At 39.1% G+C, this 27,114-nt stretch overlaps 1 protein-coding gene across 3 annotated transcripts; it reads left to right on the top strand.

The window, feature by feature from the left end:
- Positions 1-1,875: 1,875 nt before the first annotated feature.
- LOC119729747 (LIM and SH3 domain protein Lasp-like) lies at positions 1,876-23,495 on the top strand. 3 transcript variants are annotated; one of them, XM_038202468.1, is made up of 8 exons: positions 1,876-2,091; positions 3,633-3,727; positions 4,868-4,952; positions 6,049-6,214; positions 10,000-10,047; positions 11,853-11,879; positions 20,116-20,198; positions 21,682-23,495. In XM_038202468.1, exons 1-8 carry the CDS (start codon positions 2,023-2,025, stop codon positions 21,859-21,861), a joined length of 753 nt encoding a protein of 250 aa, XP_038058396.1. In that variant the 5' UTR covers positions 1,876-2,022; the 3' UTR covers positions 21,862-23,495. The 3 variants fall into 3 exon arrangements, with proteins under 3 accessions (XP_038058396.1, XP_038058397.1, XP_038058398.1); XM_038202469.1 differs by lacking the exon at positions 11,853-11,879; XM_038202470.1 differs by lacking the exons at positions 10,000-10,047; positions 11,853-11,879.
- Positions 23,496-27,114: the final 3,619 nt, after the last annotated feature.

Here is a 27,114-nt window from a genome sequence, read left to right as displayed (position 1 = left end):
GTGTGTGGGGGGGGGGGGGGGGGGGGGGCTTGGGGGGGGCGGGGGGGGCAACAATTTGGAAGTAAAAGGGGTGCATAATTTCAATGTTTCGGAAAGTTGAGGATATGAAAGGATTTAAAACACGAACGGACTGGCGCTTCGGTAATGTGGCGTGAAAAAAAATGTGTCTTGAAAAACCGGGAATGATTTTATGCTTGATAGCGCCCTCATAAGTCCGCCTGCCCTTCAGTTACTTTTCTTCCAAAGTTTTGAACAATAGTGTTGTATATATTTCAAGAGGGTATGAGATGTCCCCTTTAGGTTTTAGGTTTAATTCATGCACCCCTGTGGCAAGGGCGGATCCAGAACACAATTTTTGGGGGGGGGGGGGCAAACAAAAAAATTTGTGTCTCCCAAAAAGTGGGTCAAAAAATTACGGCGTGGGGTTCGGGGCCCGCTTAAGGGCCCCAATTTTTTTTTGGATTCTCGATGCTCTGTGGTGCGATCTGAGGCAATTTCTGACCACTTTAGCCAATGTGTTTGTAGGAAAAGATGGTGGTGTACTCATTGCCTGCCTTTATTGCGACGTCACATAAAATAAAAAAAAAATATGTTTCGTGTTTTTTTTTTTTGGGGGGGGGGGGTCCGCCCTTGCCCTGTGGCGTAGCCACGGGGGGGGGGGGGGGGGGGGGGGGGGGGGGCGACACTGAGATTTTGAGTTTCTAAAAAAATTATCATTGATCTACATGACACCCCCCATGAAATGTTCCAGCCCCCCCCCCTTCCCCCAACCAGTGGCGTCGCCAAGGGGGGGCCAGGGGGGGGGGGGGGGCACGTGCCCCCCCTGGAAAACCTAGTGCCCCCCCCCCCCCCGAGTGCCCCCCCATCTGAGATTTGGGTTGGTAAAAAAAAATTCTGCGCGTTGTTAAAATCATTACCTCGAAAATAGCAATTTCTGGAGATATCTTCAGATCGAATTTAGCATCAAATGTGGCACCATTTTGCATCTAGCCCATCCTCCGTATGCGAAAATTTTCCAAAGGGGAGGGGGGCACCCCCTCCCCTTAGACCCCTCCCCCAGGACGGCGATCCGTATCCACCTAAGTGCCCCCCCCCCCATCAAATGCTGGTGCCCCCCCTGTGCCCCCCCAGACTGAAAAGTCTGGTGACGCCACTGCCCCCAACTGAAAAATTCCTGGCTACGCCACTGATGCACCCTTTTAATTTTCTACGAAGTAAAGATGGGCGTGTCTTTCAGACAAGTGTCACGTGTATGACGTGCACGTTTTCGATTCCCAAACCCAATCAGGAAGTGAAATGTTGAGGGTGGGGTCACTGCACAGAACGATTTCCGCTGGTTCCCATACCATTTTAGTCAAGAGGCAATAGAGCGTGAGTACCAGTGATCTGAACTTATAATCGCGGTACCCCGTTGAACCTTTTTAGCAAACCTGGTCTTCGTGTTCTGTTTGGCTTCACGAGATTTCAGTTCCCCTCTATAGGAACTCCAGCTAAATATAAGTCAATTGTTTGCTTTTAGGACATTACATTTTATAATCTTTTGCCAATTTGTTCATTATATTTATCTTGTATGAGACATAAAAGGATTACAAGTGATTGTAAAGCATGATTAGAAGCCGAAGTGAAAACAAAGCCAAGGGTTGAAAAACCTGACGAGTGCAAGAGGGCGCTTGTATGATGGCCCCGAAAGGATAGTGTGATTTAAAAACAATAATGATTAGCAACTCTACAATCAACTTCAGAACCCATTATTTACAACAAATATTATTTTTAATAGTTACCGATTGACAAAAGTTTTAATTTAATATTCATACAATTTTTTTTAAAGGCTAAGCATGAAAAGCGATCACGTTTTTAAGTTTAACTCCGCAATCCCTTTGGCATTTAGTGGCCATCATAAGCTGCTACACAAATTGTGTGCAGTTTCTGCGCCATCGGTAGTGATTTACGTTTTGCTTGGAAATTGCTCAGTTTTGCCAACTTTCTTGGATTCAGGAGCGAAACAAGGGGCAGACCAGCAAGATGAATGCACCTTGTGCAAGATGCAAGAAGACGGTTTATCCGGTGGAAAAGCTTTCATGTCTGGACAAGGTAAAACGTCCATGGAATTGGACGAACATGACGAACACAATGACGAATGGAAAGTTGTGTACAAAAATGTTGGGAGTGTCTAGTTGCACTTGCAGTTGCACTAGTTAGTAGTTGCAGTTCCCGAACCGAACGTGGATTTGTTTTGTCCGACTTAATTCATGGAGGAAATCTGTTTTCCCAACTTCATGTTTTAATCAAGGGAAAAAATGTTGCAACCTGATGGCAAGATGAGAGGTGTAATTCAACCGGATTAGGGAAATTTGGTTCACTTTAATTATTTTAAAATAGGGGGCGGGGGGGGGGGGGGGGGGGGGGGGCAGGGGGAAGAAACTCAAAACTCCAAATGGATAACATAACAGCACTTACTTACCTTTATTTCAGAACTTACCTGGTCAGTATTGATGGTCACGATGTATGACCTTGTGAATGAGCGGTCACTGTGTGGGAGAATTGGACTACATGTGATGTGGCAGTTTTTGAGTGGGCCAACGCCTAGGGCGTGTTATTGTTTTGTTTTTAATGGACAGGTTTTTTCCCACCACTTTTTACATTTATTTACATCTTAAAGATAAATATTTCTAGGGAAAATAAGAATTAAACCCCTAAATTACACAAATCAACCCTTAATTAAAATCTCAAAGTGAATCTCAAAGCCCGATCGAATTCACCGCCCGCACCCCAACGCGCCAGGCTAATACAATCAGCGCGGTGATCGAAAACTGCTGCAGCAGCGCCCTCTGTTGGTCAGAATTTGATCACCCCTATATCAGCCCTGCCCACTAAAGGTTGTCGGCCAATCGTGCATTGACCTGATGACCTAACCCACAATGACTGACAGGTTGGCTTGATTTGATGTCATCACCCCTGTAAAGTCTCAAAGAGTGCCACCAATGGCCGCTGCCCCACGCAACAGATTACGCAACTTCAATTTTGGACTGAATTACAAAGATTTCACGGAGATGTTCTGACTTCTCGACAATGGACAATCAAGGGCAGGAACTGAACATCATGTGTACAGTTTATTATGTAAACATGATACCTCGGGCGCATTTTATTTAGCAATTAGTAACGGGCGGTTGAATCCCCCCCCCCCCCCCCCCCCCCCCGGTCGAATATACCCCACACTTACCCTAAGATCATTCACTGCAAAAATGATGATAAGACATGAATCTGGAACTGAAAAACATTTCCAATTTTGTTCAGAAATACTTCTTGACTCTCCATAACGCTACACTTTGTACTGTTACAATCGCAGAAGTGGCGTCAGGTTGCAACATTTTTTTCCGAAGTGTACTTTGGTTAAGAAGGTTATCGTTGCCTTTCACTAAAACAGTGCACAAAACTCAATATGCCTAGTACTTTAGTAGTAGAACACGTAGTACTAGTAATTATTAAATTAAGAAACCCATACATCTGCCAAAATGAGGATGATGGATGTTTGGAGTTTGTAGAATCTGGGAGAGTTTGGGTAATGAATGTACAGGTATATATATACGGAACTTTGGAAATGCAATAATGCCTAGGTCTGTGTTTGTTGGTAGACATGGCACAAAGGCTGTTTCACATGTGAAACCTGCAACATAAAGCTGACAATGAAGACGTACAAAGGCTACAACAAACTACCGTACTGCAATACGTGAGTATTGATCCTGTAGTAAAAGATGGAGAGCTTGTATGTGTAGAAACCTGATAAACAAATTTCCGTTTTACTGTCTAAATTTTTTTTTTTAAATGACCGCAAAGGGAAATTGACTAGGTGAAAGTTGAACAAAGAAATTGACGGGAGCAGGGTTTGAACCTGCAACCTTCGGATTACCGTTTCGGTGTTCTACCGACTGAACTATCCAGCCCTGTGTTGGCGGTTCCCCAAATCGTCAATATCTTTGTTTCAAGGGACGCTAGTCAGAAGCCACAAACCCGCCATGCAGCCAGGGATCAAGCCCAAGGTCACGATGCAGACCTGGGAATTAGCAAACGGGGATCACTCAGAGAGGATCCCTAAAGATATTGACAGTTTGGGGGACCCCCAACATATAGCTGGATACCTCTGTTGGTAGAGCACTGGAACGGTAATCCGGAGGTCGCAGGTTCAAACCCCGCTCCAGTCAATGTCTTGTTCAACTTTTCTAAAATAGATTTTGTGGGAAGAACTGTTTGGGTTCAGTGCACAAGTACCCCCTCAACGGTAAGAAAGGGAGAGTTTTGAGTGACATTTGAACGCAGTGCCGATGACGCCTGACGCTTACGCGAAGACGCCATGACTTTGTACACATTCAGAACTAAGTCGTGCGTACTTGGCGCTACACGTGTGCGAACCAGTACGAAAAAACCCCCCACACAGTTATAAGGATAGACATTGTAATTTCTTTGACAATTAACCCTGCTATGCCCAGTGCAGTTGGCAGAGAATTATCAGACCTTTCAAAACATTTTAAATTTGCCTGACTAAAAGGGTTTTGAAAGGTGAAATAGTGCTGGAACTTTGAAACTTTTCGAAAGGTTTCGGAAGGTGAAGCAACTCTTTGGGCAAATTCAGTAAGTTGCCTTTCAATACCTTTCGAAAGGAATTGAAAGGTGTGGTAGTGCAGTAACAATAAATTCTGGAGGGTTTTAAAAGGTCCTGCATTTTTTGTCCTCCAATTTGCCAGAACCCAGATTTTGAGGTGTTTTGAATGGTCTAACTACAGGAGTTAATTCACAAATAATTAATTTCTTACTACCATTCTTACCCTGTATATACCTTGTAAACTGATTGACTTTTGTGTCCGTTGCACAGGCATTACCCGACTACACGTTTCACGGCAGTTGCAGACACCCCGGAAAATAAACGTCTTGCTAAGCAGACAGCCAATCAGAGCAATGTAAGCTATCTGTTTAAGTTAACCTTGCTTTGGCTGAGCTTTGGCTAGTCTATGGAATATGGCCGTGCACCGCATGGGTCTATGATATGGGAGCAGATTCGGCAATCAAAATATGCAAAATAAGACTGCGTCTTGACCTTGAGATTCTGACCATTCAGCGGGCGCCTTCTATCAGGTCTTCGGAAACCTGTTGTGGTATTACAAAAACATGGCATCCAAATTTGACCGCCAGCTTTGTCCACATTTCTGATCGTCTTTTATTTTAGGGGCAGATTTGGGACATCATTTGTATTAAGATTTGGTTTAGGTTTGGTTTAATTGGCATTCACACACAAGTACAAAGAAAAGGGAAAACACAATACAAATAGCCACATTTGAACTTTTAAGAAAAAGAACAAAACAAAATAGAGTGCCATTACAGTGTACTACACAAAAACCAGGGCACAAAAGAAGCCTGGTGCCTGGATAGCAGGCTGAAGGCTTATTTCCAGTGGGGTCCGACAGTAGGAACCATGGGATACGTATATATCTCTCGAGTATGGGATACGTACATGTATGTCTCTCGTAAAAATTGCTTGTTAAATTTGCCTTCCACCTCAATATGTGAAGATACGTGTATACATGTACACTCGGGTTTGGTGAAATAACAACACAAAATGGTGATATAACCAGCTAGTTTTTTTTCCGTATCCTTACCCCCACCATTTGGTAATCGTCGCTAGTAGTTTAAAGGTTTAACAGAATGCACGGCCTGACAAGATTCATCATCAATATTATGTAAAGCGCAAAAAGGTGTGTGTGTACATGTATGTGTGTGTGTGTTCAAGAGTTGTTTACGAGTTGATCGTGCACAAAATGATCACCAACAAATCAGGCGTTCGCTGGCGAAGCGCTCACTCGCCAGCGAAGCGGGCATTTGCCGGCGAAGCGGGCATTCGCCGACGAATGCCCAGGTTCATCATGAAATAAATGCAGTGTAGTGCACGTGATAATGAGTTCATTCTTATCAAGCTGTTTTATATATATATAAATATTTTTTATTATTATGATTATTATTATTATTTTTTAATGAACTCTGACCACTTGACGGGAGTAGCTGGTGTACCACAAGGATCATGTGGAAAGTCTGTCCAAGTTCTCTCAAGTTGCGGACACGCCTGCCATGGAGACTTCCAAACGGAACCAGATGAACGCCAGCCAAATCAATTATGCCGCCAAGGCCCCGACTGCAATTCCGCAGCAGCCGCCCCCAGGGTCTCAATGTAAGTAGAACGCTAAGATCATTTCTGAGCCCTCCCCCCCCCAAACAAAATAATAACAATAATACTAATACCAATGTGGTTTTTGTGTGCTGACTGCTAGTGGCTAGCGGTTGGGTAAAATGGGCGGATTGTGGGCTGGACTTCAAATTTGTTGGTTTGAAGCCTGTCACAGGTCGTGTTAATTGGGCACGAAAGATGTCGGATTGCCACAGTTGCAGATAAAGGCAGTTTTAAATAGGTAGTTGTGATTTACCGACTGTGTATCTTTCACAACGTATGTGGTTTTCAGTTATTTCCTTAAGAAATGGTGTTTAGTTATCAGAAGGAGACACCTTATGATGGTTTTGATTACATATGAAGCTCAATAATATTTACTTTTGAGTTCAATTTGTGATGATTGGAGAGTTGATTCTGTTTTCATATTATTTGTTGTTATTTTGTCTTTGGTTAAACAATTTTAAGATAATTGTAATGCAGCCAATGACCGTACAGGATTGATGAGGATGACTTATTTCGGGCGAAGGGGGTGAAAGGACTAAACTTTTGACCACTTTTGTGATTAGACTCGTTGAGATTTTTTTTTTTTTCAGTTTTAAAGTTTTCCTGAAATACATTACAGTTTCCTGAAAGGAAACCTGAAAATCTACTGGTGCGTTGTCGTGTCTGTTACGGACAATACTGACTGTGTCACTTGTTAACACTGTGAACTTTGAACTTCAGGGTGTGATCTATTGCGTGACATTTCTAAACACAGCACATCCTGAAGATATCTTTAGATATTGAAATCTATTTATTCATATATGAACAGTTGTCAGTGTTGGCATAATCTGTGTTGAACACAGATCCAAAAAAAAGAGAAGAAACTTGACAGATTCGTTTTGGGCATGCTCAACCTACATCAAGGAATGCTTGACAGGTTCCTTGCGAAATCTGTGTGGCGACGCACACAAAGTAACGACAAAATCTTTCTGGAAATAAAATAAATTGCTTCTGATTATGTTACGAATTCCTGTACATGCTGATGCGGCACACATACATACATGTACACACACTGATACTTTTGTCTTTTTGCGAGGCCCAGTTTGTAATTTCCTGTTCCGGATGAGAAGACAAAAACTCATGAATTGTGCATTTCCTTCCTTGGTTGACACATCCATAAACCCTTGTCTCATGTGGGTGGCTGAGAATTGTGATCCCCCCGCCCCCGCCCTTGCCCCCGCCACGGTGCCCTACAACAGAACCACAGGCCTTGACACATGTTGATGAATTCATTCACAATGTATCTCCACAATTCGTAGCATTGGACCACAAATGTACACTGAAACCTTTTCCTTGGCTTTATATTATGTAAACTGTACAGTTGTTTCCTTGTGTGCATTTTCAGTTGTGAAATAAATTTGGGATCCACTTTTTCCTCCTGTCCCTGTTAGTACATCTAACGTCTATTATTTTATAATTCTGACGCACTTCTTCATGCAGTCTTCTTTCAAGAGAGATTATGACCAGCAAACTACCTGCCCAACAAATCAAAAATCATTTGAAGTCATTCAATTACAAAGTGCCATGGTAACAACGTCACACTTTGGACCCTACAATTATAGGGTGCGTTTGAGTAGCTCACCCGGATCGACTCGGGTAAAGGCAGACGGGTTAGCCACGACAGCCGGGCTAATCGAACGCTCAACTGTGGGCCATCACATTCCTCACGTGATGTACGTAGCTGCAGCCGTAGCCACTGACAAAACGCCCGTTTCGGACTGGGTCTTAGGTTGAGATTTACTGGTTTTCAGTCAGTTGCAAAGCTCAAAAATGTTGGGCTGGAATTATAGCCTCAAAAGTCGCAATGAACTCAAGAAATGATTACCTTTAGACTTCAAATAATGTTAATTTTTAAGTTCTCTCGATATTTCCGCTGTCCGGCCGCCACATTTTTCCGTTTCTGAAATAAACAACGCATGCGTGTGACGTATTTCCACCACTGACTCTGCTCCACTAGCAGGGTCTGTGGTGGCTGACCCGGGTGAGCCCCGAGAATGACGTCGGAGCTAATCGAACGGCACGAGGCTGATCCGTGTCGACCCGGGTGAGCTAAACGAACGCACCCATAGTATGACCCATTTATGACAGTTTGCATCAACACGTTCATGTAGCCTACAGATCTTATGAGACCGAGAAGAACCATAACCATCAAAGATATATATTGAATAATCGATGTGAATTGAATCGGGGAAAAAAACCCTCAATATTTATTATTACCTTTATTATCATTTTTAGTATTATTATTATTTTTATTTTTGATGACCACTTATAAAGTTTGATTGAAATCTTGGTTTTGCATGATTTTTAAAGATTTAGTACAAGTCCTATACACTATGTCCTCAAAATCAGTGCTGTGTATGTAAGCTGTGTAAAATCCTGCATGTTTTGAAAAGGGCTGCGGTTGGGATTGGAATCATTTGCCTGGCTATCAGTCATCATGGCAAGACCTCAGTTTAATGCTCAAGGGCAAATGATTCCAATCCCAAACTACATTCAGCCTTTTTTTTCACAACATATAGGATTTTACACAGCTTATACAAATGTATAACACAGCACTCAAATTCATTAAGGCAAGGAACTTGGTCACAGTGTCCAAAAATGTTGTAGCGATCAATTGACTATTGTGTGCAGTGATGCGTGACTGAAATTAAATGAAACTCATAGGGGTTGAGGCCAAGGCTTAGGAGTATCTGCACAATCAAACATTTTCAAAATTGACCTCATGGTTTTGTAGTTATTTTAAAAATAGTCAGACGGACACTTTTTTGGAGACATACATATTTGTAGAGCACATTATTGCTACGTGAGGAATAGTGTCCCATGTTGGTTTAATTTGTAAATTGTAAATCAGTCAGAACGTATTATTTATTTGATAACTTACATGCAATGAAAGGTCTTTGATATTTTACATGTAAAACCTTTTGTTTTTTGGCTAATTCCTTGAGAAAGTGTTACTTACATGTAATCCCTCTTTAATAACCCCCAACCGTTTCCTGCTGTAGTGAGTATTAGAGATTTATAAACAATTCATGGTCTTAATTATAATGTACATGTACATGTATATTCCATGTATGCACATATACCGGTACTTGTTCATATAAGGGTGGTATTTACATACATGTACTTAGTTTTCATACGTGCCAATTGAAATGAAAACTTTCTACATACACGAATACATAAACTGTTTAGTTTTGTCTAGATATTTATAGTAGTATATTTTTATTTCCAGGAATGTTTGTACAACCATGAGCAATACAAGTATTTTCCCTATGCCTATTATCTTACATGTATACATGTATATTCACAGTTCTGAAATCCATTCAGGCAATGTTTAAGAATTATAGGAATGAGTTTAGTGTTCAGCACTGCATGATGTCAATTTAAGCTACTTGCAGATCCGTTTGCGTGGCTTTTTTTCGGCACTTACAGGCATCCAAGACACACTGCATGTTCTATATTTTGGTTTTCATTTGGCTTCTACTTTGCCCAGACGTTTTCCCTGAGTCCCAATTGTTTTCTCTCGTATTGAGTATAAGATCCAGTCCGACTCATTCAAGTTGTATCCTGAGTGACCTGAGTTTGAGTCTTAATTATTGGACACTCCCCCAATCCGTGGGTGGCTTACGTTCTCATGATTTGTTCACTATTTGTTGATGGTGGCTGATGAGAGTATGATTTGCACTCCCGTTTGCATGTTGCATTAACCGTACTCTGCATTGTCTCTGACTGTATATTTCCTTCTTTAGACGAAATGGACCCAGTGGACTACAACCCAGAAAGCGAATTGGAGACAGGTTAGAACAAACAAACAAACAAACACCCCAACAAACCAACCAACGGGAACCATTTCTCATCACTAATACTTCACTTAACTCACTTTTAGCTTTTTCTGTTTCTTCTTATTTCCAGATTGGCTCACGAATCGAATAATATTTTTTGTTTTGCATTTCCACATTTTTCATCTGACACACAGATCGATAATATCTAAAACTGAATTCCATTCTTTGCGGTACTCTTCCTGAAAACATTTTTTCTTGTGTTTTCAAAGCCTTTTTTTCTTAAATGGGTTACCTTTTCTTCATGTTGTCTTGTTCAAATCTTGCTTAAAAAAAAACAATCTTGCAAAATAAAATTATTTCTCTAGGAATGCAAAGTATGCAGATTTATTTATTGCAAGTCTGTGTTTGTCTACGGACCGGACAAAATACAAAGTACAAATTTCTACTCATGGAATCTTAAGCATAATTGTTTTGTCAGACAGAGACGCAAGATAGATTTATCATATGGATTTCTTGTCGGCTTTTCTTATCTGGACTGCACCCTTTTCCGCTGAAAATGATTGAAATAATATCTGTTTTAAAACTGGGATCATGGGAAAACAGTTTGCTGTGCGCATTTCACTTTCGTTGTAGATTATTTGAACGTTTCTTTTATTAGCTCAAGCAAAAAAAAAAAAAGCCAATGTAAAAATAGCACAGTTTCTTTGATAATGCTTCAACGCATTCTTGTGAATTTAATTTTTCACGCTGCAGTCTGCAGTACAGTACTGTACGTGAACGTGCACATACCAATTTCTTTCTGCTCATTTCAATAGTCGGGGTCAAAGGTCTTGGCAATAAAAGGGCTTTCTGTTGAATCACGCACCTGGAAAATGAACTCGGAACCATAGACATTTCCAGGCATTGATACATGCGTTTCAAAGCAATTTTTTTTCTTTACCATTTATTTGTTATTGTTGCTTTGTTGAACAAGTACATGTACGTGTATAATTTTATGAAGTATGTTTGCCATATCATTATTTCATCGTTCTTCTAATCCAGTTTAGATGTAATTATTTTCCCATTTGTTCCATGACATTCTTACTAAACACGGCAGACATACATGCACATGCGCCACAACAATTTAAAAATGGTGTTCATTCTACTTTGACATTCGTTTCTGTCGACACACTCAGCAGTTTTTTGTCGATTGCGATTTTCTTTTCACATCTAATTTTTGAATACTGCAGTAGTTTTTCCTGATATTCCGATGCAAGAAAAGGGAACAAAAAATCAGAATAAAAATTAACCTTTTTTTTAGAAACACAACAGATGGGCGCTTTTTGGAATGGGTTAAAATTGGGTAAATACAAAAGGGTTCACGCAATCCAAATAGTGCCCTCATATTGTCTTCGCCATATCTCAAAATTAAAAAGGCTAATTGTTTTCAAACATACTTCAAAAAAGGACAGCTTAAAACTGAGTACTCAACTGTGTTTTGTTTTACTCGTACTCATCAAAACTACTTGTACTTGTACTAGTGGAAACATTGATTTGTACTTGTTCACATACGTACTTATACTCGGGGCAAAGTACTTGTCCTCGTACTCATGACAAAATACTCGTACTTGCGCTCATCGCTCATGGAACTCGACTGCAACACATGGTTTGACACCATCAATTTGTTTTTGGTATCTTTGGCAGATTTCATGGAGAAATGTAGACTTACAGTGTATTTTTGTACGAGCTCTTATGTTTTCTCCTTTGCAGTTTATTTCACAGTAAATAATTTGCAACCTTTTTTTTTATCAATTTATATTTTTAAAATCGCGTTGGCACAGCACTTGGTTCTGTATGGAGGGGAGCAGGTAGGTAATAGTGTAAGGTATTGCTCATGCATTGTCAAAACGTGCAGTGCTGGTGACGTAGTACTACATGCATGCTGAAGTTTGTTTGAAATGTGAAGTTCTGATTTGGTATTGGAAATAATTGTCTGAAATCATGGTAGTATTTGCAATTATTGTACTATTTAGTTGATCGCAAAAAAGTTGAACCCTCCCCCCCCCAAAAAAATAGACAAATTGTTATAGTGTTAGACTTTCAAATATAAGTTGCATATAAGTAATATGTTTTGTTTTGTTTTGTTTTGTTTTGTTTCCCATAAGAATATTCTTGTACCCCATAAGAATATTCTTGTACGAAATGTATACAAACATGCTCATAGTCATATGTACATTTTTGCATGTCATGTTGAAGACGTAGAGGATGATACATGTGTATTCTGTTGACAATATGTTGGGCTTTAATACAAAGCAAAGGTAAATTTCAAATTACCGGTACAAGATGTTGCTAAAGGATTATGCTTACAAAAAAATGTATATTTATCAGTGGTGCACCCAGGATTTGGTTTTTTTTGGGGGGGGGGGCTCAAAAAATATTTTTTTACAAATTTGTTAAAAGTTGATTTTTTTTCAAAAAATGTTGGCCCAAATTTTTTGCCGCAGAAAAAAAATTTGTTTTTTTTGAGGGGCGGCCTATTTTGTCGTTGGTGGCGCCACTTACACCCCATTATACTACTCGAAAACAGGCCACATTCATATCACCAAGGCCAAATCGTGGGACTAAAAAAAAAATAAAAAAAAATTGACAACCTCTTGGGGGGGGGGGGCTCAAGCCCCCTCCCCCTCCCCCCCTTCCCCTCGTGCGCCACTGATATTTACACGCTAGTGTTGTTTCTTATCTTTGATCATACACTTCATATGATGTACAACACCTGAGCTGCAATCTTAGACTCTGCATGCATATTGTAGGTGTATGTTCATGTTAGTGAAATTCATCTGTGCGTTTGGTGTGCATGATTGTGCATGCATGGGTGGATTTTTTTTTTTTTTTTAACGGTATCTTTCTTGCCTTCCACAGCAGTGGTCTATTTACAATGTATATGTAGGAATCATTATCACTTGGTGCAGCATTACTTTATGGTTCATCCAGTTTGGTTTCCAGACAAACGCAGGAAGCACGATCATTCCAAAACAGAAATTGGCAAAAGTTAGCTGTTGAGTTGTCACATACAATGCAAAAAATAGTGGAAAATAATGCAATATACATGTATTTCCTGGTTGTTTATGTATGTATTTTCCCCCCACCAAAAAAAACCCCCAGCAGCTCTTAAAATCAAGGTTATTTTTAAAATTTTATTCATACCTACATGTACTTCGATGTTTTATTCATATTTTCATTCAGTACACAAGTCGGCAACCTAATAATTCCTTCGTGCTTGCAATCAGGTCATTATTGTACATGTACCACACCATACCACGGATGTGTGCTTTCCAATATCCGCATTGAGCACTTCCCCTCTCGACCGTGAACAGGAAATCTGCCATTGCATTTTATTGATAATTGAATATACAAAAAAAAATGTATTGAAAGGAACGGAAAGAAAAAAATGCGCAAACACTCCTTGTGGTGAGCTGGACTGATTTAAAATCCCTTGTTGTTGAAATGTACAGTGTATACGTTTGTAGTACACGTACATATCGCGGTAGAATCGCGTCAACGCAGCTTGTGAAATATTGTCCAATTGCATGATATACAAATGGATGCAGAACGCGCAAAATCTGAGACAAATAAAACTTAACGTGCACAATTCCATAGGGTTGTCTAAGGGGCATGGCTAACTTGCAAACGACGATAGGTCAATTTTTCTGTCTTCCTGTAGCCTTTGCAAAAGAAAAGCAGTGTATGGTACTGTTATTCAAGATAAGAGTGTCAACTTTCAAAATTTGTCCAAGATTTTGATTTTTACCGTTGACAGTAGCCATGATTGAAACTTCACATGATTCATGTTAAAGATTGAATGCTAGCCGCCATTGCAGACGTACTCGAGCACTGTTTATGTCCTCACTATCGAAATTCACTTGTTGCATGTGGAACAAAGTGATCGCAGCATCCAATATGTGCTCATACTTGTTTACATACTGATACCTCAGGCCATCAAAATATGGTTGAAACTTGCAAATTGTACAATTGCATCGAGTCTACTGCAGTGAAGCTATTGTACAAATAATGAAAGCTTATGAGTGCAATGTTAAGACTAATTTCATGAGGTGACAGATGGAACGTTCCATTCCACCTGTCACTGAATGACATTATGCACGATTGTGGAACATTCATTATTTGTTTTATACAACACCTCAATAAATTCTCGTCATCTGTTTGGTCAGAGCCAACAGTCGTGCTACCATGCAATGGAGCTTCTATTTAACGTGGAATAGAGCTTCTATTTTCCCTGTGGGGCCGGGCCGTGGTTCGTGACAAATAATTCAATGACATGTGATCAACGACCCGCCAATCAGATGACGGGGATATATTTAGCTGTTGGATAAAAACATATTGTGCACTGCTGTGTAAAATATTCACTCGGTTTGCTACAGTCTGTAAAATATGAAATGGCCCTTCACAAACATTACACAGAATTTGAAAAAAAAAAATAATACTCACAGCGGCGCTTTCATTATCTTGTTGAAGACTTGTTCATCCGTGTGTTCAGATTCAGAAAGCCATGACAGACTAGTACCATTGCCAGCAGTAATGGGCTGGAAAGATTCCCATATCTGGCCATCACTTGTCACCCTGTGCACAAAACCCTATGAGACTGGTCTGAAACTTTCTAAGTATTTTCTCAGTAAATTCAATATTTTCCCTGCTAAATTTGACTTTTTAGGACATACATTATCACTTGCTGATGGCTGATAGGTCACTGAAGGGAAAAATGAGTGATGGCCAGATATGGGAATCTTTCCAATGCCCCTTTCCTTGGATTGTGGGTTACTGCTGATTTGACTCGGCTTGTAATCCTCTCCAGCTTTGGTCATAAAATTCTTGAAAAGTGCCTTACCATAAAGACTGAATATCCTCTAAAACAGCATGAACAGAATAGAAGGGTAACGTTCATTGCAAATCAGTTCTTCTACAAATATATACAAGTGGAAGCCCAATACATGAAAGTTGCAAACATGTACAGTACATACATAACATTTTCGTACATTGAAAATACATTTTTTTCCGTCAATGTTCTCCAATTTGTCAAAAACCTCCAATTTGTCAAAAACCACATGTACTACAAATTGATTTAAAATGAAGTTTTAGGTTCACTTTTGCGCAGAAAGTCTCAGGATATAAACACAATGCACTAGATTGATCTATGTACAATATGTACATTGCTGCATGCATGAAGATGGATTGAGATGTTTGTGTGTACTGTGAATGGTGACTGAATGTGTGTAGCATTGAAATATGCAGAGATCAGCGGGTCAAATACTGTGAGAATGTCAATGTTGATTGTAGGCTGAGCAACAGGAAGGTATAGGAAGAGTCTGTATTATTGCAGGACAATATGAGGTGGATTGTACACATACATGTACTGTACATACCGGTACATTGTACAACAACATGCCTTGGGTTGGTAGCCATAAAATATCAAATTTATTGCCCATGAAATTAGGAGACATACATGTATATTATTACTGCATAAACTACACGTAACACCCCTGAAATCTTGAGAAATGTGCTGGTACACATGGGTGTCGCGAGGGGGGGGGGGGGTCTAGGGGGCACTTGCCCCCCCCCCCTGGAAAAGCAAAAAAAAGAGGGAAAAAAAGGAAGAAAAAAAGAGGCGCGAAGACAAAGTGGTGTAAATTTAATGAGGGGGGGGGGGCAAAATGTCACTGCCCCCCTCTAAAACTGATAAAACGAGAATGTGTTGAGAAATACAAGCATTGTTTGGCAAAATTTATTTTGCTTTTTGCCCCCCTCTAGAAAAAATCCTGGCGACGCCCATGCCGGTACATTACAGTTCTGAAAATGTCAGTTGGTGGTACTGGTGATATAATAAATGACTAGAATTATTATTCAACCTCTTTGACATATTTCTTGTCAGTTAGCCAGCCAACCAGGAACTTTAGATTTCTTGAAACTTGTCGGCTACCTTTTTAAATATAAATGGTGACAAAAAAAATGCTAATAGGTGGGTTGGATACTAAATTTCTCATGCAAATTTTTGGAATAGGTTTAAACATGGGGGTTTGACCATAACTCCTCTTTTTACATAAAGGCTAGTTCTTCGCGCATGTACATGTACTTCACGTGAATGTGAAGCTAAGTTGACATCAGAAAGCATTATTATTAATCATTAAGTACTGGTAATGAAACCAAGGATACCTCAAAAGCGCCCTTGGCACTGTAGCTCGCAAGCCTAAAGAAACCTGTGGAGAGAAGACAATTAGAAGGAATTACAGTTTTAGAGGTAGGAGAAAAACCCAAAATAATATTCTAGGGAAAATCCACGGAATCAGGATAAACCCAAACAGCAAAAACAACTGGTATTCATTAGGGCCCTGCATTAAAATAAACTAATTAATATGAATTTAAAAAAAAACATGAAGACTTAAAAAGCAATGAATTGATATGCTATCATATGCACTGAACTCTGTTATCGCAAATATGCATTCGCTGGTATTATCACAAGTATGAACAAGTGTTAATTAAGGCAGAGTCTCTATATTGATGTACATGTACTTGGGATCAGCTGTATTCTGTGCTTCAGTTCAAGTCCATTAATTCAAGTCACTCATGTTTTATGCATGAATGCCCCTTAAGAAAAATTAGCATAAATTACAGGCTTTACATGTGGTGGTGTTTCTATGCAAATCTTCTTGAGGGCCATTTACTGATATGCAAATGAGGTTCAGGTACATGAACATTATGCATGTACATGCCGTCACTATGCTCGTTAAGACAGTAGTATTTTTGTCTTTGAGGTTATATTTTTAGGTGATGACATGCAGTCAAATACTCCGTGCATTCCACCATGCATGTCTATAAAAACATGTGGCAATAATCAAACGTTCTGATATTTTTATGTATCTCTGTCATTGCAAACAAATTATCGCTTCAAAAATCATTTTAATTCACTCTTAATGGTACTTGAATGGCAAATTACAAAGAACCCAGGTAACAGGGACAGGAAAAAAAGGGCGCACTTTGGACCCTTAATTGACAGAGCGACCCATATTAAAGCTCATAATGATCTTTGTGTTGTATCAGTAGAGTTCAGACATTGCCTTTGATGTCAGAGATAATGACAGACATGACAGATGATTAGCAATTGAAGTAAGTGCAACATTTATACTGTATGTTACACGTTAATGTAATGATGCACATTATTGCAGATACATACATGTACATGTACATGTACACGGCGGTAACAGCTTTATAAATTTTAATGTACAGTTTTACTGTTTTCCTTTTCTGGATTCAAAATGATCACAAAGAGTTAGTTCCCACTTCTAACACTTACACAAAGCTAAAAATAAAAGCTTATAAACAGTGCTTTGAAATATTTTTTTCCAAGCTCGCATTTTGTTTTTCCCTAACATCAACAGACCGAGACCCTGGTCCGTGATGGCATTCAGGTACAATTTGCACTCGGTTGTTTAAGGAACCATGGATGTGCGAAAAGTCCTGTGACTTGAAAATAAAAAAATATTATTTCCTACCACAGTTATTCAGCAGAAATATTTCTCCGCAAAGTACAGCTTCTTCAAACACATTCAATATTTTTTTAATACTTTGTCTTTGACGAGTACATGTACACTGCTCAAAATATTTTTTTTTTTTACATAAGATAAGAAAATTGTTTCAAGAAATATTTTCTTGTCATACTCCCTAAATATAACAAGAAAATAATTCTTGAAAAAGATTTATTTTCTTGTATCAATAAACGTAAGAAAATAATTTTAAGCACTGTAGATCTGACATAATTCCATCAAAGCCGCAAGATTTTTTTTTGCAGATGTAATGCATACTGTAGATACAGTTTGGACTTTTATATTACTTATTCTTTTTTGTTGCCACATTAACCTGTGTATTCAAGGAGCAGGATGGAAATGATTTAAAAAAAAAAAAAGAAGTATTTTTTAAAAGGCCCTTTTAAAAAAATTGAGAAAATTTGCCATGGGATAACTAGAAATATGCGAACTTGCTGTTGGTGAACCTGCAATTGCTAAGGGGAATAATTGAAGGAATGCAAGGAATGGTCCCATATCAATAGGCCAAATTGCTGCCCGCTAAATATGGCGGCCAATTCCGCCTTCCCAGGGTGCCTTTGTCCACGGCCTAATTATTATTCATGACATTTAATAATTGAAGCACTCATGAATTATTCAGCACAGGCAATATTTTGTTGTCATAATAGTCTTGTGCTAAATTGTGGCAAATGGGTGAAAATATAAAACATATAATATAAATGTATTCCAGAGTAGTGTGTATTGTTTTTCATTTTACAAGCTGGACTAGCAGAAATGTTAGTGGTGGGTGATTTCAAAATAAATATTGTAGAACATAAGTCAAGAAACCTAGAATCTTAAATATTGTTGTGGAGCTTTTGGAATCTCAAAAAAATCCAACATCCCCCAAATTCCAGTTGGGACATTATTTGTAACATACATGTAATAGGGGCAAGAGGGTTGGCCTCTCCTGTTCTTATTGTACATATCTACAGTATATTGCATGTATAAATTCAGTGTACAAATGAAATTTGATAGCAAACTTTACTCTATTATATTAAAAGGAGACCTTTACATTTTAGGCAGAGTTGGCGGGCCACGTCGCTAGGATAGGCATGAGTAAGCCTTTTATGCCTTCATTGTTAATCAATTAAAATAACCAAGAATACCCCCTAAGACACCTGCAACGCAGAAGGTCAACAACCAAATGATAATTAAATGAGTAACTGAAGCTGTAGAATTGTCAGCTTTCACGAATTCAGTCACAAATTAGTCATTTTGCGAGGTTGATTCTGAGTTGTCTGAAATTAGGTCTGGCTTTAACTTCCAAATCTCCAGGTCCCATAGCGCCAGAGTCTGTACGACAGTTGTAGGCAGACCGTTTAGTTTCTATAACTGTTAGTCATTTCCATTCCATGCGAGACATTTCCTTAGCCTGCGACCCTGTGTTGGATGAAGCATGACCTGTGATGTCATTCGCCACATGACTGGTGTTTATGATAGGAATGAGTCAGTGGGTATACTCCTATTTCCAAGTGTTAACAAAAATATCAAAGTAAAGCAATGCAAAGTAGAACCACAAAATCAAAGTTTTCTATGGGAAAATGTGACCTTTTCTGCAAAAAAAGGTATTAAGTCGCGCTGCGCTGCTGTGCATTATAATGTAATGGCCCGCTCAACGTTGAGAGGGTGAACATTTCGTCAAAATTTGTTTTTCAATTTATTTGTCATGATAAAGACCTTTTTAATACCTAAATGTTTCAGGGTTCATTCACAGAAAAGTTGTTTTCGATGAATCAAGTTGGAAAAACGACAGTTTTTGGTACATTGTGTCCAAATCTACAACAGTTGTGTAATTTGAACTCCAAGGAAGTAATTAATATATGCAAATACATCATATTTCCAGAACAAGAAGGGTGTTGAGCTCTACTTCATATACCAAATGAAAGCTTGCATTGTAGGCTTTCCAAATCACTTTTTTTTTGCAATTCGTAATACCCTTGTTTGTGGAGCAGGTCACAAATATTAATCCAACACAACCATATAAAAAAAATGTCTTATTGGTTTACAATTAAATTGTATTTTGAATGTTTACAGAAATGTACATGTAGCGTTGTAGATTGAGAGAATGAATGTTTTTGTAGTCTGCAGTGCATCTAATGAACTGCTGTCTTTTCTGATGTTCCTAGTACTTCTCCATTAGTTGATCTAACCCTCTCAGTTCCATTGAAATCTACATGTACCAGATTTTCAAGTACTTTACAGGATTGAGTGTGAGAGGCATGAACACTTCTTACTTGAGGTGATTACTTAGCGTCTGTGTTTGGTCAGTCTCAATTTGAGCACTTTCCCTTTCTTCAAGTCTTATCAGCTGAGGTGGCACTCTCCAACTATATTCCAGGTTTACACATCTTAACATGTACACTAGTGACTGCGGCAAGATTGACCATGCATGTACTGTGCGCATTGTTTCAGCAATATTTGTGAACTGCATTGAACCGTGTTTTGGCTGTTTTGGTTTTCTTGTTATTTTTAGTTCAGTCCGGCGGTTACGAGCCCCCTCAGCACACTCAGCCCCCGCCAGCTGCCCCAGTTGCAGCACCCCCACCACCATCTTCTGTAAGTAGAAATATCCTTTATGGACAAGTTCATCTCCAATAGGGACTGTGAAATCTGGTCCTGGGTCAAGACGTTGTTGTAAGATGCAGGATCACCTGCTCGCATGAGGGCGTGATCGCAACGAATCACTATCACCCACTGACCACTATCACAACATCGCCTTGGGAATCTTGTAAAATCGCCCCCTCAAAAATGGGGGTAACGAGCTATAGTGCGCCTGCGCTACTCCTGCAGGTAAATATGGTCATTTCCGTTGGCACGCATACTACATACGACAAAAGAGCTACCATGAAGTTGCACAAAAGTCTGGTAGCATCTTGCATGCAACTTGTTGAAATTTCGGAGTTTGTTTCGGAGATTATATGCGTGGTGTTGTATGCAATTTATAGGCAAAACAGGTGCGTGCATATGACACGACCGCTACAAGATTCCCAAGACGTTGTTGTGAAAGCGGTTCGCGGGGGATTTCAGTTAGTTTTGTTAACGCCCTCTTTCTGTGGGTTTCTGCGTATTCAGTGTATACAACAACGAGGTCGTGACCCCAGACTAGGTGGAATTACGCCTCAACGCAGGTGGTATGCATGCACTTATACTCCTTCAACCAGTATTCTGTCAGAAACACTATGGCGTCACACTTCGTTCACTTGTTGGCTTTCCTATGGGAGCCAGCTGGGGACGAGAGCCACCAAGCTCCCATAAGAAAACACACATTTAAACAAAGCGTGACATCGTCATGTCTCAAGTCTATTGGGTAATCAAAATGTGCACACCTCAACTTTAAGAACACGTGCCAGTCCACTTGGACTCGTGAAGCAATTTTTTATAACCTTTTTTTTTCTTGAACTGTCATATAGAGTACCCGCATCTGCTGTTTTGCTTGATTCATCACATTATCAGCAGTAGACCATTATCATGTTGCGGCTGTCTTGATTTTTTTTCCCCATTCAAATCAATGTAACCAAAGCGAGGCTGAAAGGAAAAATAGTCTGGTTCCTTTTGCACAACAAAACATTAGTCAGATCCGTTATTGGATTCAGGGAACATGACTGAAATGGTGGCAGCATGATAAAGGACTATAGTCACAATTTATAAGAATGAATTTTTGCGTCGGGGTGATATAAATCAAATTAGGTTTTGCCCTGCACCGACGTTTAAACACTGTATACTCAGTGTGTTACCTCCCGAGTGAAAGTTGGAAAAAATCACTCGGGTGGGACTCGAACCCACGACCTCCTGCTCTCTAGTGCAGATGTCTTACCACTCGACCACCGCGCTAACGGGATCGGTTGGCCGGTTCGAATCTGATGTACATAGCAGCGGGTACCGCGTAAACTATTATAAGAATGAATTTTTGCGTCGGGGTGATATAAATCAAATTAGGTTTTGCCCTGCACCGACGTTTGAACACTGTATACTCAGTGTGTTACCTCCCGAGTGAAAGTCACAATTTACTTCTTTTTTTTGGGCATTTGGCCATTGACAGGGTCCGAAGTACGTGGCTTTGTACGACTACGCAGCAGCTGATGAAGACGAGGTGTCCTTCAACGAAGGTGACAACATCATCGACGTGACCATCATCGATGACGGCTGGATGGAAGGCAGGGTGGAGAGGACGGGACAGTTTGGCATGCTGCCGTCTAACTACGTCGAGATGCCTCGCTAGAAATGCTGGCTGTAGAACGCTGAATGGAGTCTCAAGACCTAGAATAATCCACCTTTTGCAACATAGTGGCCATTAAGAATAGACCGATTCATTAGGCTCCGCCCCTTCACACACGAGAGGAAACAAATTGTGCGCTTCTCCAGTGCCACACTAGCTGCGCGTGTCGTCCAGCATGTGGACGCGTGTTGGACTTTCCTGACCCATGTCGGACATTGATCACCGACTGTGATTGGTTAAAAACACCATGGGGGCGGGGCTTAACGAATCGGTCTGTTGTTGACTGTTGTGATGTCATGCTAGCAGGTTGCCCATTACGTAATTATTACGATATTATTACGCACTCTTTGGGTTTCTCTCTCTCTCTCTCTATCTCTCGTGCAGCGTATCCACTGAACTTGGCCATCACCTTGTTGAGAATTCAAACGTCTTAAAATTGGTCATTGCCAGAGTTGAGTTTCAGTCTTGTTCCCGGAGTCAGTGTGCACTTGCCACACTTTAGTGTTATTGTAGCTTGCCAGTCTATTCAACTTGGGCCCTGGGACTGCCTATCGAGCAATTTTTGCAAGTAAAATAAGACTCTTAAATAATCACTTCGGGCAAAGTCAATGGCCATTTATCCTCAGTTTGAAGAAAAAAAACCACACACGCCATGAACCAGTCGCAACAGTCAACATTTGTTTTATTTCCATGTCTAAAACCTTTGCTTTTTTTCACCAAAAACATTGTTAACCAACCCTTGAAATCTGTCCGACACCCAAAAAGTTTGCGTGCCAATTACCAGATTGTTTTTGCAGTGGAGAATCATCAATTCATCTTTTGAAATAAGAGTTTTTCCCTGTGTATTTGAAGTGGTCACCTTTATTACAAAAGTCGCCAGGAAGGCACTTTTTATCTGTGCCTTCAGCGAGGTTGCTTTGCTAGAGTTCACTTATTTGTCTATTTTTGATGAAGATGAAAATCAGGACTGCTTTTGTCTAGATGTTGCTAATTTCTCTGCAAATGGTCATGTAAGTGCATACATGTACGTGTTCAATGTTTTTTGTTCCTAATTCAGAAATGTTTTATGCGCAACAAATTGAATTGAATTGGAATTGAAATGGCGTCTTCTTTTTTTCCAATACTACAAGATCATTGTGTAAATTGGAAGCCTTCCAATGCTTATTTGTGCTTTCAGGAAACTGAAAATGGCATTTATGTTCAAGAGGAAGACTCCTTGAACTTTTGGCACTTGTGCCAGGATGTGCGGCCATTTTTTTTGGCAAAAGGTTTGGTGCTAAAATTAGACTGTTCCAACTGTTGCGCCCTTGACTTTGAGTAAAATACATCATTCTTATCTCTTTGCATGAGAACTGCATGTCAAATTGAACACGTCGGAACATTAGAATAAATGAAACTTAATTGTTGGGTTTTTTTGGGGGGGGGGGGAGTTTGAGAGTCTGGCATGGTCACCGAGGAATTTGAGCTCATGACAATGATCATTGTTTGTCTTTTATTTTTTTTTGCATGTAAACTTGATACGAACGGTTGTTACATCATAGTATATTAACTACAATTTTTTCTTTTTCTTAAATATTCTGTTCCTGAAGAAAATGGGGAAAAAAGGTTGTATTTTCTTAACAATTTAAACCAGTTAAAGAAAAATTACTACTGATTTAAGCCACGCTTGTAGCATAAATGCGTTTACAATTGCAAATATTACTGGAAGAAGAGACATGAAATGTACGATGCTTTCTTTACTAACGGAGTGCTTTATTACTAAGACGTTTTCTTTCATTTATGTTGGTGTATATTTCCCCTTTTGTGATTTAAACAATATTATGAAGAAGGTGGAAGAACTGCATGATTACGGTAGATAGAATAAAAAAGTAGATTTTATCAGTTTGTTAGGAATTCTGGGTATGATAATGGCTTCTGTACTTATAACAAGTTGACGGCATGAACTGCAAACAATACCTTGTTTAAATATCAATAGCAATAAGGGTCTTCTTTAATTGCAGCGTGCTTTGCTTTGATTCACTTGCGGCACTTATGTGCTTCACACAAATGTGTCTTTTCAAATATACCGATGACATTGAAAATGCATGTTTAACAAAATATAGTTTAGTAAGTTTAGAGTAATAGTTACCCCAGCATGTACATAAATATTGCTTTTTTTTGTGAATAAGAAAAAAAACTCAACTTACAAACTGTGACTGATAATGTTTCAAAGGGAAATTGGTGGAACTATTTCCAATTGTTAGGTAGGGGCGGGGCCAGTCTGGCTGTCTGGGGGGAGGGAGGAGGAGGCTGAAATGGACAAACTATTTACATGTACAGGGGCAGCAACTCAAACCTGTACACCTTTCCTTTTGGAGGTAAAAATATTTAGATGTTCTGTTTAACATCAATAAGGTTTCCATAAATGGTTTCTGCCAATCAATTACTCATATTCTTAACATAACAAACACGAAGCCCTCTTTCGTCCAGGTGTAACCCCAAGTCGCTAGTGTTGTTCCACCCTTGCTAGAAATTTGAAAGTTGTAATTTGGAAAACCCACCGTGTACGAAGCACGCTACTAATTCACAATGACTAACAACTTACACGATTATGTTCACGAGGAAGTGTTTCTAATGTGTTATAGAAAAGGACATTACCCAAAAGTGCCCAAACATTTGTGTTAAGGTTAGCCCCACTTTGATAGTCAACAAGACTGGCATAAGACACAATTTTGTTTTGCTATTGTTGTTGGTTGAAAACTCACTGGTTATATAAATATTATTTTCTGCAAAATATATCACAGATGTAAGACATGTGATGAGTTTAATCTCTATAATGTAGTGTAAGATTGCAACATCAAAGATAAAAATGCATTTAAACCATTGCACTAATACTCAGAAATGTTTACTAGGAAGAACAGTTAACATTAAAATGTTTAATTACGCAAAGCTTCTAAAATTGACAATTATTCTTGCGGGTTCTTTCTGAAAGGTGGACAGTGCAATTTTCAGCAGTTGACTTATTGTTAAAACATTTTTTTTTAAAGTAGCTGCTCTCTCACTGTTCCAGCCAAAAAAAAAGCACAGAGGTCAGTTGTGTTTTTTGTGTTATTACTCACAATAGAATTGCCAACTTAAGAAAGAGCATGTTTTGTAATTTTTTCATGCTTATCGTGCTGTGCGAGATTTCAGATTTTATTGTCTGTATAAACAGTGTTATCTTCAAGTAAACTTGAATCCTCGATCCTGATTTGTCGACTATGGCAACAAGCCGTGCTACATATAACCATGTAGCACGGCTTGTTGCCATGGATCAACCAATCAGGATCGAGGATTCAAGTTTACTTGAAGATAATATTCCGTGTTCCGCTCGGGCTCGCGGGATAACTAATATTATTGCAAAACCCGTAATCATAAATCGCCAATTGTCACTCATGTACATTACATGTTCTTGTTGAAGAAATTGGACCTCATAATTGGGTTTGCAGGAAAGCATGGACAAAAACTTGTTTCTTTAAGCATTTTTTTTTTTCAAACACACACCATTGTGTCCATCCTTCAGATTTTGCCTGAAGTCAGTGTGGTCGTCAGCGTTACTGTAGGACAAGATTCTGATATAAAATAACTTGACAAACTGTTCTTCCAATGACTTTTCTTCCTTTTTTTATTGAAACATTTTTTTTGGTGGCATACACGTAAAGGTAAAAAAGGTCAAATAATTGTGGCACATCTTGCATGTAATTAATGCACTCAGTAGTGACATCCGTAGCATAATTTGCGTAATATGCTTGACCATAGTAATACGTTGTGTAGCACATTGTGCCTATTAAAACATGAACTCAATTTCGTAATCTCAATTTATCATATTTTTGTGTTTCCCGGTAGTGTTTATTTTGCTGTGGTCTGTGTTCAATGTGTGTCTAAAAAAAAATGGTGATATCAGCTAGTGTAATGTTGCTAATAAAACTGATTAAAATAAAAATGTTTACTCAAATGTTTTGGACATTTAAAAATTTAATTTTTGTTTAAAAATGTTGGAATATTTCTGGCATTTCCAAACTTACTATTTAAGTTGTGTTTCCTGTGCTCTTCAACAAATTTGGGTTTTTTTTCTATTAAATTTTTTAAAAACTTGTATGTCTGGGCAAAAACACATCTGGTTTGCGAGCAGACTGGCTCCTGGCCGTACATTATCGATACTGATTGTGGGGCAGGAACCAGCCTACCATGCGAGAATCATTGTCTGGCATCCCATAATTTGAAATTGTAAAGTCGTAATTCAATAACTAAACTTGGGCCGACTTTTTTTTCCAGTTGATATCTCGTACTAAAAAATAAGTAACTTGTGTATTGCTAGAAAAATAGCAACTTAGAAAAGGAATCTATTTTTGGGGGATGAAAATTCGAAAATAGCACAGGGAAGACAATGTCAGGCAAAACATTTTGTCAATATCTTTACACGAGCAAAATTAAAACCAGGCATACACTTCCATAATTACGTTTTTTAAAAATTTTTTTAAAGGACATTCTTTAATTCAAAATGTAGGCCTATATGATTAAAAACCACCTAGTACATGTTTATTAAATTTCTAGCTTAAAATAGTTGGAAAAGAAGACTTAATATTTGAACAAAAATCAAATGCTTTTAAAAGGGAGTTCAATTAAAAATGCGTCCAAACTTGGGCCACATCATTTCAGAGTCCGATGCGAAAACCAGCTTTGGATAAAAGTTTACCACTTCTTATTTGGACCTGAAAAAAGGACTTATTTTGGACGAAGGACTGGAGCATCGACTTGACTATAGATACTGTGATCTTAAAACTGGGACTCACTTCTGACTGACATTATTGGCAAGCAAGTTGAAAGTTAAAGCACATGCCCAATTAAACTTGTCACAAAAGTTGGATTAAAGATATAGTCCATCATTTGTAATTTGTGCATTTTGTTCGTTTGAAGCAACAAAAGTGTTCAAAATCTAATGAAGGATACTGAACAACTAACCAGATGAAGTTTCAGCTCGGCTTCAGCTGTATATCTTGAGAAAAACAGCATTCTAGGATCTCAATTTCAAGTCAAAAGTAACTGAATCATGATTTAAATTGTTTTGAATTGCAGCTATACGCGACGTCGTGCACTGATCCGACGAATTATAGCAACCGCGCGCGCCTGTGCGTCGTGCCAATGCGCACGCTTCGCCGAATAACAAAACGAACTACTAATTTAAATTTTCCTACGGTGCGTCTTAAGACACACTGTTGGAAAGGCCTTCTTTCGTTG

Source organism: Patiria miniata, unplaced genomic scaffold (genome assembly GCF_015706575.1).
Source record: "Patiria miniata isolate m_02_andy unplaced genomic scaffold, ASM1570657v1 HiC_scaffold_21, whole genome shotgun sequence".
Lineage (NCBI taxonomy): Eukaryota > Metazoa > Echinodermata > Asteroidea > Valvatida > Asterinidae > Patiria > Patiria miniata.
Note: the sequence above shows the minus strand (reverse complement) of the source record. Positions and strands in the feature narration are given on the sequence as shown.